Source organism: Mauremys mutica, chromosome 9 (genome assembly GCF_020497125.1).
Source record: "Mauremys mutica isolate MM-2020 ecotype Southern chromosome 9, ASM2049712v1, whole genome shotgun sequence".
Classification (NCBI taxonomy): Eukaryota; Metazoa; Chordata; order Testudines; family Geoemydidae; genus Mauremys; species Mauremys mutica.
Window position 1 is genome coordinate 37796041 of NC_059080.1, and position 14535 is coordinate 37810575.

The following is a 14535-nucleotide window of genomic DNA, read 5'->3' on the forward strand; positions in this document are numbered from 1 at the left end:
TTACATGGAGATTGCTGCAGTGAGATCTGCAGTCATCTTCCTAGCAGACCTAGGCTGGAAGCACTCTGGAAGTCAACCATCATGTTTTGGACTGGGTGGGAGGACAGGAGCTGAGGCCAGGTAAGGGACAATGACCTATTCATCTTTTAGAAGCACAGATCGGGGAGGGGGGGAGAAGAGCATGGACTCAGGTTAAGTAGTAAGAGAAAGCTGGGCTCTGATAACAGGTTGCTCCTCCACAGACACTGAACAGTTCTGGAATATTCTTTTGTGCAACTTCTCTCTAAGCTGGGCATTTGTAAAGAGCCCATCACTGAGCTACCTGGGCAATAATCTGGACACTAGTGATGCCTGAGACAACAAATGTCTGGAGGCTCCATTCGCACAAGCACCTAAAAATTTGGATTTTCATCTGAACCTCTTGTGTCTTCCAGATTTAAAGTACTTCCTGGTACCAGCTGAGTCAGAAATACCACAACAGCCTCTCCATAACAACAACTTGGTTGGTACTATTTGGAAAAAGAATGTTATGGTTTTTCAAACCCAGTTTCCTACTTTGCTCAAGCCTCAAAGTAGGTTTTGTTTAGGGATCAGTATGAGCTGTGCACAGAGGTTTGGTAAGCTTTCCCCCCCCCCACACCTGAACTAGTTCTCCCTGCCCAGGAAGGCCCATGGGCTGCACTCCTGTGTGAAAAGGTGTAGAGGGGAACAAATAAATCAAAGATCTCTGCAGTTCTGATGTAGCTGTAAGTCTGGGGCACCCTGCACTGGCAGAGAGATGAGCTAGATGACTTAAGTTTTGGAATCAACAGCAGAGTGACTGAGGTAGGGAATGTGTCCAACAAAGGCCAGAAGGCCAGGGATCCATGGCCCAAATCCATGATTCCTCAATTAGATGAGCTGACTCAATTTCCCTTTACACTGTGCTAACCTCTTCCCACCTGTAAATAACTGGCAGCCTGACTTTTCATGGTCGTGCCTCTACCCACTATGTTCTCCTGGCCCTCCACTGGTCCCAAGGAGCAGAGCAGAGGGACGTAGTCAATGCAAACAGCATCAGCATTAAACCAGCAGTCTGCCACATACAGTATTAGTCCACATTCCCTTGGGAGCATATCATGTAGCACAGCCGCGCTCCAACACTGCCGCCATCTTTGCTGGCTTCAGCCTCCCACTCACAGAGACCAGCTTAAACGCAACTCTCGTAAGGGGCAAGATACATGCTACAGGGATGCTACCATAGATCCACTTGCTCCTCTGCGTGGATGACAATATTTCCATGGGTTTTCTCTGGTCTTGCTCCGCTCAGCATCACATGGCAGGGGGATCATTTGGATCTAGCATTCTGATGGGGTTTTAAAAGCCCTTAGAGATCCCAGTCAGATCTCTCAGGGGCTGAACACTCCTAATCCTACATTTCATATGAAGGCGTGGCATGCAGTGCGGAGAACATTCAACACCTCCAGCATTGCAACTGAGGTGCACAGACTATTCCCTCTCCTCAAGGGATATAAATTGGGACACAAACAAAACAGACAATGCCTTGGTGGAGAGACATTCTCAGAGCTGGATTTGTGCAAGGCCTGACCAGTGAAGTCAATGGAAAGTCTCCTATTTATTTCAATGGGCTTTGGATAAGACTTTCTGAGCTCACCCAGTGAAAGAGCTTCTTGTATTCTTAATAGAACTGTGAAAATCTTGTAACTGCCCCTTGTGCAGTTCCAGTTTAACTGCTGGCATACTACGTTTTAAGCTGACACTGAAGCGGGGGAGAGAAACATTTCATTTGTTAATACAATAAAATTCATTTCAACACTCCATGTTTCAGTGCCTTCTAATACATTAAGCTTATAAGAAGTGACAGAGGGACTCAAGTTAGGGACAAGAAATGTAGGGAAATACCGTTCCCTTCTGCCTGTGTCCTGCCTCCCTAACAGAAAAAAAACAGAGCTAATAGAGTTGAGGCTTCTTCAGGGAGATTCACACACAGCTGGATCGAAAGCTTAGCTGTAATGCAGCTGCATCAGGGAGAAATTTGAACATAAATGTATTCTGACTGAGTACGTCTACTAACTTTATCAGCTGAGCTATGTCGTCTCCCCTGATATTTTCCTCTTCCCCAAAACTGCAGACCTCTAGCTGCCCACAGACAGTTCTAGTTAATACCAACGTGTGATGGATTTTATGATTGAATTTAGTCTGTAATACTGAATCATGACCTCCGAGCAGTCACAGTGTTGCTCAACTGCCCTATATGTAGAAACTGCATGGGAGGCTCCTACAGTGCTCTGGAGTACCAATGCCTTTAGATAGGCAGCAGCAGCCAATAACACTTCTGAGACCCTCCTCCAAATGATACCAATCTCCCATCCATAAAGACAGGAATTATTCATGGGACATTGCCCCCGGAATACTAAAAGCCTTTGCTTGCACGCAACCTTGAAAACAAAAAAAAGTACGATCTGAACTCTTGGACACTCCACCCCTCAAATATTATTCTATGCAGTGCTCAGATGAGCCTGAATCTTGATGGGGCCTTAATATTAACAAATTCTGGAATTCTTCACCTTTTCTCAAGCCCACCTGAGTTGAGGTTCAAAGATGGTTGTATGATCAATTTCCCTAGCATATGTAACTAAAGACAAGCCTGAGCCAAAAAGAGTTCAGATCTAGATACTGATCCAAACTCTCCTAAAGAATGAGGGCATTTGGATCAGGGGTTCTGCCTCAGGTCTGTATCTGTATCTAGGCAGAGCTACACTTAAATGGCTGCAGCAGCACAGCTGCATCGCTACAATTGTGCCACTGTAGTGCTTCAGTGAAGATGCTACCTGTGTCCATGGGAGAGTTTCTGCCATCAGCATAGGTACTTCACCTCCCCAAGAGGTGGCAGCTATGCCGATGGGAGATTCCCCTGTCAACTTAGCACTTTCTACACTGTGGGTTAGGTCTCCTTAACTGCATCACTCCTGGGTGTGAAAAACCCACACTCCTGAGCAACAGTTATATCAACCTAATTTCCTAGTCTAGACCTAGCCTACACAGTAAATTATACAAGTTATTATATACAAGTCAATGCCATTCAGGTATAGCCAAGACACTTGATTACAGCTTTTATACCTACACCAGAGGTTAAACTGAGCTTTAATTCTGTGGAACAGTGCTCTATTACTTCAGCTGTACCCTCCTAATTGCATTTAGACACTCTCTCACCCCTGGCAGCTACAGGCTGTTATATTCAGTACCGGCTCTGTGTGCTTGTGCACTGATGCAGAAGTTGTCTCAGTGCATCTAAGTGGGTAACCTTGAAAAAGGCAAAACCATAAGACAACATGTAAAAAGTCTGGAGCTGCTATGGCAGGACAGATGTGGAATGCAAGCAGGGGTAAAAGCAGATGATATCTGAAAGACCTAGAAAACAACTAAGAGTCACCTTTTAATTACAAACTAAATTCCTCCTTTAAAACTCTACACCTGGATTTTACCTAGGGACTCCATAATAGATCAAGACCAAAAGATTATATCCCTATTCAGGGACCACCAAAAGCTACCCTTTAAAGGACCTAATTATGCAGTGCATATGGAAGATAAAATACTAGTGAATTCTTCTGGTCTTCAAACAACCCCCCAACCTCGCCTAGCTCATCATTATCAGAAGCAATCTCCCCACACACCCCAACAACTCAAAGTAGCACCAGACCCTGCCATAACAACAAAACCTACAGACATATCTCCACTGCTACAATGATCAATACCCCACACAACACACCTTTCAAGAGCCTTAGGTTCTACACATGCCTAACGCAATGTGTGCTGTACCTCATCCAATGCACTAAATGCCTCCATAGCAACCATGGGGGTGAAACCAGACAATCACTACGCTCTCGAATGAACTCAAGCAGACACATGATAAAAGACAGGAACACCATACAACCTCAGAGTAAACTTTTTAAAAAAAAACGATCGTTCCACATCTGACCTCTCAGTCCTTGTCCTCAAAAGGAAGCTGCACAACACCTTCAAAAGACGAGCCGGGGAGCTTAAGTTCAGAACTTTGCTAGACACTAAAGATCGTAGTCTGAATAGAGACACTGGATTTATGGCTTAATACAACAATCCAACTCACTAACCCCACCTTTTTTGTCCTATGACTGCAGAAGTGCTAATGGGTCACTTCACTTTGAACGGACCTTAAAATGTGTTTTCACTACTTATGCTAAACAACCTGTTCCACCTTGTATTTAGGCGATACACTTTTGAGTACCTTTCCTAAACCTTGAACTGTGTGTGGCTCAGAAGCTTGTCTCTCTCACTGACCGAAGTTGCTCCAATAAAAGATATTACCTCATCCACCTTTTTTTTCTAATATCCTGGGACCAACACAGCTATAACAACACTACAAACAGTGAATTCAGTGGGAATTTTGACAACATGGGCACTGCAGGATCAGGCCCACAGACACCAACTGCTTTAAAATAGGCCTGCAACCACACACTAAGGGCAAAACTGTGCTCTTGGTGTATATCTATACAGCAATTAAACACCTGCAACTGGCCCAGGTCAGATGGCTTGGGCTCGTGGAGCTGTAAAATTGCAGTGTAGATGTTTGGGCTTGGGCTGGAGTACGAACTCTGGGACCCCCCATGAGGGTGGAGAGTCCCAGCACCCAGGCTCCAGCCCAAGACTAAACAGCCACACTGCAATTTTATGGCCTTGTAGTTCGAGTCCTGTGATCCCAAGTCAGCTGACCCAGGCCAGCCCTGGGTGTTTAATCACTGGGTAGACAAGAAGGTATAAATCTGGAGCACCTCCACTGTCTTCAGTGGACTCATTTTGCATTTACCCTGGTGTATTGAGAGCAAATTAGAGTAGGCCATAAATATTTTAGCTGCTTTTTCAGCTTTGTTATTCTGTTTAAAGTAGGAAACATGACAAACCTTTGATTGTTTTGTTTAATACCAAACAACAATTCAAAGAGAAACAAACAAGCAACAGTAAACAATGCCCATGATGTACAGAAAACACCTGACAGAATTAGAGGAAGTCAGTGAGTATGACCCGGGCCACAGACACTTTGCCTCATTTCTTCATATTTAGGAAGACACCATCCATCACCTATTTCAATGGTCACCACTAACTCACAACAAATAGTGAGGTGACAATATGGGAGAGGTTAGAACTTCGTCTGCCTAATTTAAAGTGAAAACCCTGAGGCACTGTGTATTCCTGCTATAGTACCAATGGCCATAAATAAAGATTAAAAAAAAACCTTCAAAGACCTACTTAAGAATTTAACTATTGACTAATCTGATGTTTCCTTAAGAGTCATCCTGTTAAAGCTAAAGTGTATGAAATTAGCATGAAAAAGAAAAACAACACTCCACCAACACTATTAGCACAACATGGGCCTGACCCTGCCATCATTACTCGCGTTAGCAGTCCTGCTGGCTTCACTGGGACTACACGTGGCAAGTAAGAATTACTCACATGAGTAAGAGTTGCAGGATTGTGCCCATATTTGAAGTCAGTGATTACTACAGTGGCTGGTTCTTCCATTAGACAGATTTATGTGACTTCAGACTTTTATATCCAACTCTTAACTTAACCGCTAGGTATTCATACTATGCTCATCACCATGGTATCTGAACATCCATGTAGAGCATGCATTAAATACAGTTGCTTGCTGTGTTCGAGCAGCGGCTTTTGCAGTGCTTAAAGGCCAGAGACTACAATGGCAACACCAACAGATGCATGGAGTATAATACTCTGCAAAAATTAAAATGCATTATATGTACATATATTTACATTAACATCTACCTCCTTCTGGAAGCAGATACTATAAAGTCTGGAGGCATGACTTGCAACAAGACACATTTCCTTTATACACTAAGTTCTATACACCAAACTTTCATTTGCTGCTAGGGAGGTTCTCAAACTGTTTAGATTCAGCCTCCCAAACTTTGTAAAAGTTCTGGCCACACTCACCTCTGGCAATGGCATTCCATTGATGATCAGATCTGGTTGCTGGGGACTCTGCCCGGTGAAGGTGTGGTGATAAACATGATTGGAGCCTGTGTTCCTAGTGTTCTGATTCTCCACATTGAGGAAGGTACTTTCAGATCTGCGGCAGCCCAGTGGCAAGGTCTGCTGATGATAGTCGAAATAGTTGAGAGATGAAGTAAGGGAGGAGCAGCTCACCACATTCATTTTATCTGTCTCCTCTACATCCCGTGGTACCAGCCGGATATCATTCTTGCTGATTTTTTTCTTCTTGCTTGATTTCTTTTGATGCCCATAGGAGTACTCTGCAATTCTGTGGGACAGAAGAAGCAAAATGAGTATCTAATAGAATCCTGAACTGTTCCCTGCTTGATAAATATTAAGAAACCTGGAGGGCTTAGCCCCATCTCAACACAGACTTCTGATTCATGAACATTATGTCATGTTTTGAATCCTATGGCAATATATGATCTTTAGCTTGTTTTCATATGTATAAAGTTTACAGGTCACACACAAAAAGAAAGGGAAGGGAAAATTCCGTCCGTGTTTTGTTTGGTGTTTATAATTGCTGATATTTAGTTACCAGGAATAAAGTTCAGCCTGCAGAAAAGAAAAAATGGAAATGTTAAGATCCATGAACTGAAAAGGGTACCTGAATTAATTTTCATGTGTAATAAGGATTTTTAAAAAGTGTTTAGTTCATGTAAATCGAAAACCAGCATGACTAGAGGTTTTCCTCCACATCTTAGCAGTAAATACAGCAAATTCCACAATATTCTTATCTTGCACACTTATCCCACCACACTCCGAAGGCTGTTTGGATAACAAAATGTTTCCAGGTTGCTTTTATTTCCACTCTTTCCTAGTAGCATTTGATAACTTTAAATCTTCTCTTGAACCTTTCTTCTCTCCTCCCCCCAATACCCCTCCTCACTTCCTGGGAAGTGTTTTTCTTCCAGAAACTGCAGAGCAAAAATGGTGTTTTCAAAGAGAAACTATCCTTCTGACCTTTTCTTACATCAGCTTGTTTTTCTATGCCTCTCTTTCCCCTTTGCTTCGTACCTGCTGAAAGAACGAACTGATGCAGCATGTGGGTCTTTTTCCTCTTAAAAAATACCAAAGGAAGAAAGTCATCATTAAACTACAGGAAAAAAATAATGAAAAACATGATTGCACTCGCCATTATCCCTGTACATCTAGACTGAAGTGACTGTGGTTCTTTTTTGACACAGAGGACCGTGTACCATTATCAACGCTATGCAGATAGATATAGATATGCATACAAGATGCCAGACAGCACAATACTTCTCAAAGGAATTATGTTAAACTACTACCATAACCAAAAATATACATTCAAAAGTATGGAGTTTGTTACTTTTCATATTATGATAAAGGTGGGTTTTTTGGAATCCAATAATTGCAATTAAGAGATAATAGGAAGAATAAGTAACAGGTTTATCTAGAAAGGTAAATATTGTACAAGCATTCTTGCTCTACAAAGCTAATTGCCTGAGCAGGAAAAAAAAAAAAGACACCAAATCAAACAGCTCTCTCATACACCTCATAAATGAACTAATTTTATGAAAAACCTCCTGCAGATGTTGATAGGCACTTTGAAAAAATAAGAAAGAAAAGACAAGTCTAAACAGATACACAAAATGCACATGTGGGACGCACGATGATCAAATACACAGCTAAGCCTATACAGTACTTCTTTGCGCCTCTGCAGCTGACTTCGCTTGATCAGATTGACGCTGATAATAGAATGTTCAGTCCATTGTGCTTGTCAATAAATTAAAGGAATTCAGGAGATTTTTGTTGTGCAAAAGATCTGTATGCACGCAGGCTAGTCTAACAACACTTGACAGAGCTTTAATTGTTTTGTTTACCTCAATGTTTAAGTTTAGCAATGTGAGATTCCAATTCTCACAGCATTCATTTTGATGTCCTCTCTCTATTGACCAATTATTTAATTAAACTGCATTTCAGTAATCCCTAAAACACATTAAGCCTCCTGGTCCTATGTATGAAGTTGTTAGGGGCACCACCACGATTTGATTTTAGACATTCAGATCCTATTTTTGTTTAATGGACCAAACTGGCAAGAAATCCAGTACATTAGCTCTCACTTAAAGCTAGGCATCCCATAATATGGCACATACAGTGCTTTATTTGCAGATGATTTTTTCCCATCCAGCAAAAGGGCTTATAAACATGCTTTATGTTGTGAAAATGGGATATAAAAACTGAACTCTCCGTTATTATATCTCTGTAAATAAAACTTTAAAGACTGCACATTCTTCTGCACTATAAAATTGCCACAGGCAATCGTATGTTACAAAGGTAGATCAAAATTAATTTCCATTCCTTCCATCTGAAAGATTCAGTGCTGAAGGAATGAAGAAGTCATGGCTATTTCACTAGTAACAGGATTAAACCATTTATGAGGCATTGCAGCTGCTCCTTTATGGCATCTGATTGATATTCATGTGTGGTTAGCATTTGTCTACTAACTTGTGTAACACAGAGAATAGTAAAAGAGACAATAATCGCATGGCTGTTACATATTCAGGGGACCCAATTTCAAATATTAGGCTTTCATAGCAGCTAAGGTTTCAGATGCAGATATGACCTACCATTCCTCATTTTGGACTTGTGATTGTGCATTGCAAGATCATGCAGAGTTGTAAATATGATCATTAAAACAACTAATAAGAACTAAATCAACCATTACATTTTCACAAGGAATTGGGTTTATTCAAGGAAATGACTCTTTTCCCCCTATTCCTTTGGTTTTATTTTTGCTTGTAAGAGCTGCATCCTGAAACATACATGCACAATAGTTCTTTTACATGTAAAAAAAGAGCTTTAAGGGCATTGCTCCACTTCGTGAATTCTAGCTGAACCATGATTTCTTTCATAGTGAGTTCTCCCAGCTTCCACTTTCCTTTTATAACCACCACTCCTGGAGAAAACCAACACATAAAAAATGCCCATAGTGACATCCTCTGGTGGGGACAGGATGCAAACACCATGCAAAGGAACCTTAAAGCAAAGCCCACCAATACCAACTACTACTGTAGGTGTGGACTTGCTGTCCTACGTGTTGACTCAGTGCTGTGAGCACCTACTACAGCTCTCCTCACGTTGGGCTTTTTCCTTTTCAGCTGCTCAGTGCTTCAAAAATCCAACCTTGCTTTACAACCAGGATGGTACTGCTGCTCACCCAAAAGTGAGTGCAAATATATGAAACACAGTTCTCTCCTGAAATCTAAAATCAGGGGATCTCTCTTTTTGGTAATAATTCGATCTGTACATTTTTCCCCCTAAACTCACAGGAAATAGCTATGCTGATTTAAGACAGACTGGTTTGTTCTGCTACAGAATGCATAAGAAAATGTATATTAGGACAGATTGTCATAACACACTTATTCAGATTGGAATATTCTTTTCAAAAACACTTCTCCCAGAGTAATTTAAAACAAAAAACAAAACAAAAAAAACACAGTTATGGAAATTTTCTTAAAAGCAACATAATATCATGAACCCTCATTTTTGCTCCCAAAGTAAGTGCAATACACCTGTGGGTTTAAAACAAATCAAAAAGTAATTTAGATTGAAAAAAAAAATCAAAGCACATATTGCATGGTACAAAGAAACAAGTTCACATTACCTGCAGTTGTAGGTCCTTATTTCCTTGTTATCCCTTTTACACTTAACTGCAACAAAGATCATGGTGACAAAAAGAATGGCGGCAATAGAACCCAGGGCAATAATGAAAATCAGTGACAAGTTAACAGATCCTATGGATTCCTGGGCATCGAGAGCTGGGGATAGGTATATCAAAATCAAGGCAGAAGCTGAGAGTGATGTTTTTCCATGATCATGCGCCACCACAATCAGTTCATAAGTAGTCTTTGCATTCTCCCCGAATGCTCTGGTGGTCCTTATCTCTCCATTGAACTGATCTATTTCAAAAAAACCTCTATCCCCATCTGCCATTTCATAGGACAGTCTTCCATTCTCCCCCTCATCATAGTCATCTGCCTTGATCACTGTCACTAAGTAGCCAACCCCGGCATTCCTAGGGATGTACACTTCTGCAGTCCCATTGACCAGAGGTGGGGCAGTTATCACAGGGGTGTTGTCATTGACATCCAGGACAATCACTCTGACGGTGGCATTGCTCTGCAGGGACGGGCTGCCCCCGTCTTTGGCCAAGACCTTGAACTCGAAGGCCTTGGTCTGCTCGTGATTGAAGGACCTCAAGGCATAGATGTCCCCAGAGTTGGGGTTGATGGAGACGTAGGTGAAGACAGGCATGTCCCGGACTTGGGAGGGCATGATCTGATAGGAAACGCTGCCATTGAGGCCCAAGTCAGGGTCCCTGGCAGAGACAGACAGGAGGTAGGCCCCAGGGGTGTTGTTCTCCTGCACGATGACCTGGTAGTAGGGCTTGGAGAAGTGGGGGTGGTTGTCGTTCTCATCGGTGATCTTGACGGTGAAGGACTTGGTGGCCTGCAGGGAGGGCACCCCGTTGTCCCTGGCCTGGATGGTGAGGTTGTACTGGTCCCTCTGCTCCCGGTCCAGCCGCCCGTCCACCAGGATGGTGGAGAAGCTCTCGTACTCCTGCAGGCGGAAGGGCACATTGCCCAGCAGCTTGCACTGCACCCGCCCGTTGGCCCCGGAGTCGCGGTCGGAGACCCGCACCAGGGCGATGACGTAGCCGGGCGGCGCGCTCTCGCTCACCTCCACCAGCTCGCTGTTGACCGAGAGCAGGTTGATGAGGGGCGGGTTGTCGTTGGCATCCTGCACGCTGACCGTCACCTTGCAGTGGGCCGGGATGGAGTTGGGCCCCAGGTCCTTGGCCTGCACGTCCAGCTCGTAGCTGTGGCCCTCCTCGTAGTCCACGGCGCCGCTGACGCTGAGCAGGCCGCTCTGCGGGTCGAGGTGGAAGAGCTGGCGCGCCCGCTCGGACACGTAGCTGTGGAAGGAGTAGAGCACCTGCCCGTTGGTGCCCTCGTCGGGGTCGGAGGCGTTGAGGCGGAGCAGGGGCGTGCCGGGCGGCGCGTTCTCGGGCACGCTGACGGCGTAGGCCGGCTCCTCGAAGAGCGGGTTGTTGTCGTTGGAGTCAATGACCCGGATGCTGAGCTCCACCGTGCCGAAGTTGGGCGGGTCGCCGCCGTCCAGCGCCGTGAGCAGGTAGCTGTAGTGGGACTGCGTCTCGCGGTCCAGGCTGCGCTCCACCACCAGCTCGGCGAAGCGGGAGCCGTCGCCGCGCGTCTTGGTCTCCAGCCCGAAGAGGTCGTTGGGGGTGAGCTCGTAGCTCTGCACGCCGAAGCTGCCCGAGTCCGGGTCGTAGGCGCTCTCCAGCGGCACCCGCGTGCCCGGGCTGGCCGTCTCCGAGATCTCCAGCTCGATCTGGTCGGTGGGGAAGCTGGGCGCGTTGTCGTTCAGGTCCTTGATCTCCAGTTTGATCACGCAGATCTCCATGGAGCTGGACATCACCTCCAGCGAGATCACGCACTTGGGGCTCTGGCGGCACAGCAGGTCCCGGTCGATCTTCTGCTTGGTCACCAGCAAGCCCGAGCCCGGGTTGATGTCCACCAGGTGCGGGGCCGAGTTGGACACCACCCGGAAGGCGGCGGGCTGGCGGGGGTCCAGCACGAAGCCAGCCTCCCGGGCGTCCTTGCCGATGTTCGCGATCACCGTGCCGGCGCGCTGCTCCTCCTCCACCGAGTACTTCAGGTTGATCAGGGCTCCTGCCCCGGTCCACAGCAAGGCGAGCAGGACGGGGAGAATATCCATCTCCCGGTTCCGCACACCTGGCGCCCAGCTTCCCTCCTGGCTGCCTGTTGATAGCCCGGCTGGAGCAGGCGCGCGGGGGTGTTGTTTTGGTGCTTGGCTGTCTGGGGGAACGGGTGGGGTTTCTTTTAAAATAGGGTAAAATCAGAGGCAAAAACCGTCTAGAGACACACTCGGCTCGTCTGCTTCCCCCGGCAGTCAGTGTCACCGCTTTATCAAAGTTAGCATCGATCACCACAATAAAATCAGCTGCGCTTTCCGCCCATCAATGTGCATGCAAGTTAGAAGTTATAGAAAAAAATGTCTTTTATAGAGAGATCTACAAAAAATCACAGAGCAGTCAATGTATGGGGGAATCTGGATTTATGTGCACCTGGCATGCGCTATATCTCCCCCCTCCCGAAAAAAAAAAGCACAGCACAGACCTCACTGCCGAGACCAGGCGCACTTTAAACGCATCCTCGTGGTTACTGCATTAAAAATAAAATCCTATTTAAAAAAACACAAGCAAGCAGACACTGAGACAGAGGCTGCTGTGAAAGTGCGGCTGCAAACGTGCAAGGGTGGGGGGAGCCTTGTCCGATCATAAGTCACAGCCTGGAAAGAGGGGGGGAGGTGGAGCGTCTGCAAAATAAGAGTCGGATTTTGGGGGTGGGGGTTCCTCAGGGCCCTCCCGCGGAGCCACTTCCCTGGGCTGGAGATGGAGAAGGCTGTGTCATCTCTGAGAGTCATAGAGCGAGCAGTGGAAAGTCACACTCGCCTTTAGAAACCCGAGCTAGTCATTCACACCGTATCCGCCACGCAAGTTCTTACAGCAGTTTGTACAGCAGCTGCAACGGGCTACTTGCCCCACCTCTCCTCCTCTTCCTTCGGCTCGCCCGGGGAAAGTAGGAGCAATAGGTTGGCTAGGCAAAGTCCGAGGCGCTTGCAGCGGGTGCGGGCTGCTCCGCGGTGAATCAGAGCGCTGGCGTGCTGAGCTCGGAGACAGCCTTTGCCTTTTTCCTCTCCATTATTATCTCGCATTCATCGGGTTTGCGAATGGGCAGGGAAAATACAGCTCGCTCCGGGAAAGTTTCACTTGCAGGCTCATAGTCACTGAATCGTGGCTGGACGCACGCCGGGGGGAGGGAAAGCGCTAGGCGGGCGCCGTGCTTGGCTGGCTGCGTGTGTGTGCCCAACCTGCAGAAATGACGCCGTGGACGAGTGAGCAGCTTTTTATTTAAGTTCTTCAACAAATCCGAGCCTCCCAAAGCCTGAGGAGCCGCGGCTGCTGCGGGGGTGCTGGTGCCTGGGGCAAGCCCACCCCAGCGGTGCCACGCGTGTGCCAGAGCGCTGGGCGGCTTGGCTTCCCCACTGCTTCTCTCCACCTCGCTCGCCGCCGCTGCGGCTGCGGCTGCTGCTGCTGCAAACTCCTGGCCACCTCACCGTCTGGAGAGAGCGCGGCTCCGGACCTGAGCTACGCCGGGCTGCAGCCAATCAGCGGCCATGGAACCGCGTTCCTGGCCCAGGGGAGGGGCCAAAGCGGAGCAAGGGGAGGGAGGCAGCCGGAGAAACTTACGGAGTGGTACCTAAGAGCGGGCAGGGCAATTCGAGCCCTTCGCAGCTTCCTTCTGGGCCAGGGATGCAGCGAGGATCGGGCAGTTTCCTTCTTGCTTTCAATCCCTTTCATGAAACCGACCCGGGCTTTATCTATCAATATGTGTTTTGTCTGGTTGCCAATGGATTTACATGTTGGGACGGTTCCTTCTCTTCCCCCTGCAGCCCCAGGCTTTGAAATGCACCCTTCATATTATGAGGCGTTTGGCAATAAGCTGGAGGCAAAACACAGCAAGGCTTTTTCATCTTTAAATAGTAGAGCCACCCGCAGTGTTTGAGCTCTGGCTTTGCTCATCTAAGATATTGACTGCATATCATGCATTAATACTTTTGAAGGGGGAAATCATGTTTGCCACAACATTTGTTTCTTGTTGACATTACTTCAACGCATTACCTTTCATTTACAAATAAAATTCACCCAAAAAAAGGCTAAACGTGGTGAATACAAATATAACAACATATGACACAAGATCTCTTGTGTTGCCATTGGCTTTGACACATCTCTCTCAGGCCCAACACATCAAATATTGATGTTACACAACAATAACAAAACGGCTTTAATCCAAAAACATGGGAATGTGCATTGAATTGAGATCAGCTGGCCATAATGAATGTTACACTGTCAGGAGAAGGCCTTTTCTTGCATTGTCTCTGCCTGATAATTAGGGTCACTGAATAGAAAGGAGGGGTGTTTAAACTCTTCCATGACTAGCTTTCCAACAGACTGAATCTTTAATCAATGAAACTGACAGGAGGCTTGTAAATTAAATAGTGTAGGCTGGGAGCTGAGTCAGAGAACAAGAGTCTGTCTGTGTTTCTATTTTTTGGTTGGTTGATTGGCTGGTTTTTGGTAGGTTCAATGTATTGGTTTCATGTTTATATTTAAAGTCCAAGCATGCAGTCTGTATTCAAGAAAAAGTCAAAAGGAAGTTTTGAAACAGCAAGAGTGGGCCCTTTAATTACTGATTTCATCAGCTCCTTCCTGCAGGAATGTTCCATACTGAATGAAAGGTCTGGATTTAGCCTCAAATGTGTTAAGCACACGTGCGGGAGTTCACCACATCTTTGTCTAAAGGTTTCTCTGTCAACTATTTAGAATGAACTGTCTATGGGAGTAATGAACATCTCATAAAA

The 14535-nt window shown here is 45.9% G+C and overlaps 1 protein-coding gene across 3 annotated transcripts in view; it reads right to left on the reverse strand.

The window, feature by feature from the left end:
- Nucleotides 1–13220, reverse strand: part of PCDH19 (protocadherin 19) — a 116748-nt gene extending 103528 nt beyond the window's left edge. For all 3 annotated transcript variants that reach the window (XM_045030723.1, XM_045030722.1, XM_045030724.1), the window contains exons 1-2: nucleotides 9674–13220; nucleotides 5986–6313 (exon numbers count right to left, since the gene is read on the reverse strand). In XM_045030723.1, the coding sequence (XP_044886658.1) occupies nucleotides 5986–6313; nucleotides 9674–11808 (2463 nt within the window). In that variant the 5' untranslated portion in view covers nucleotides 11809–13220. The remainder of the gene's footprint in view (nucleotides 1–5985; nucleotides 6314–9673) is intronic.
- Nucleotides 13221–14535: the final 1315 nt, after the last annotated feature.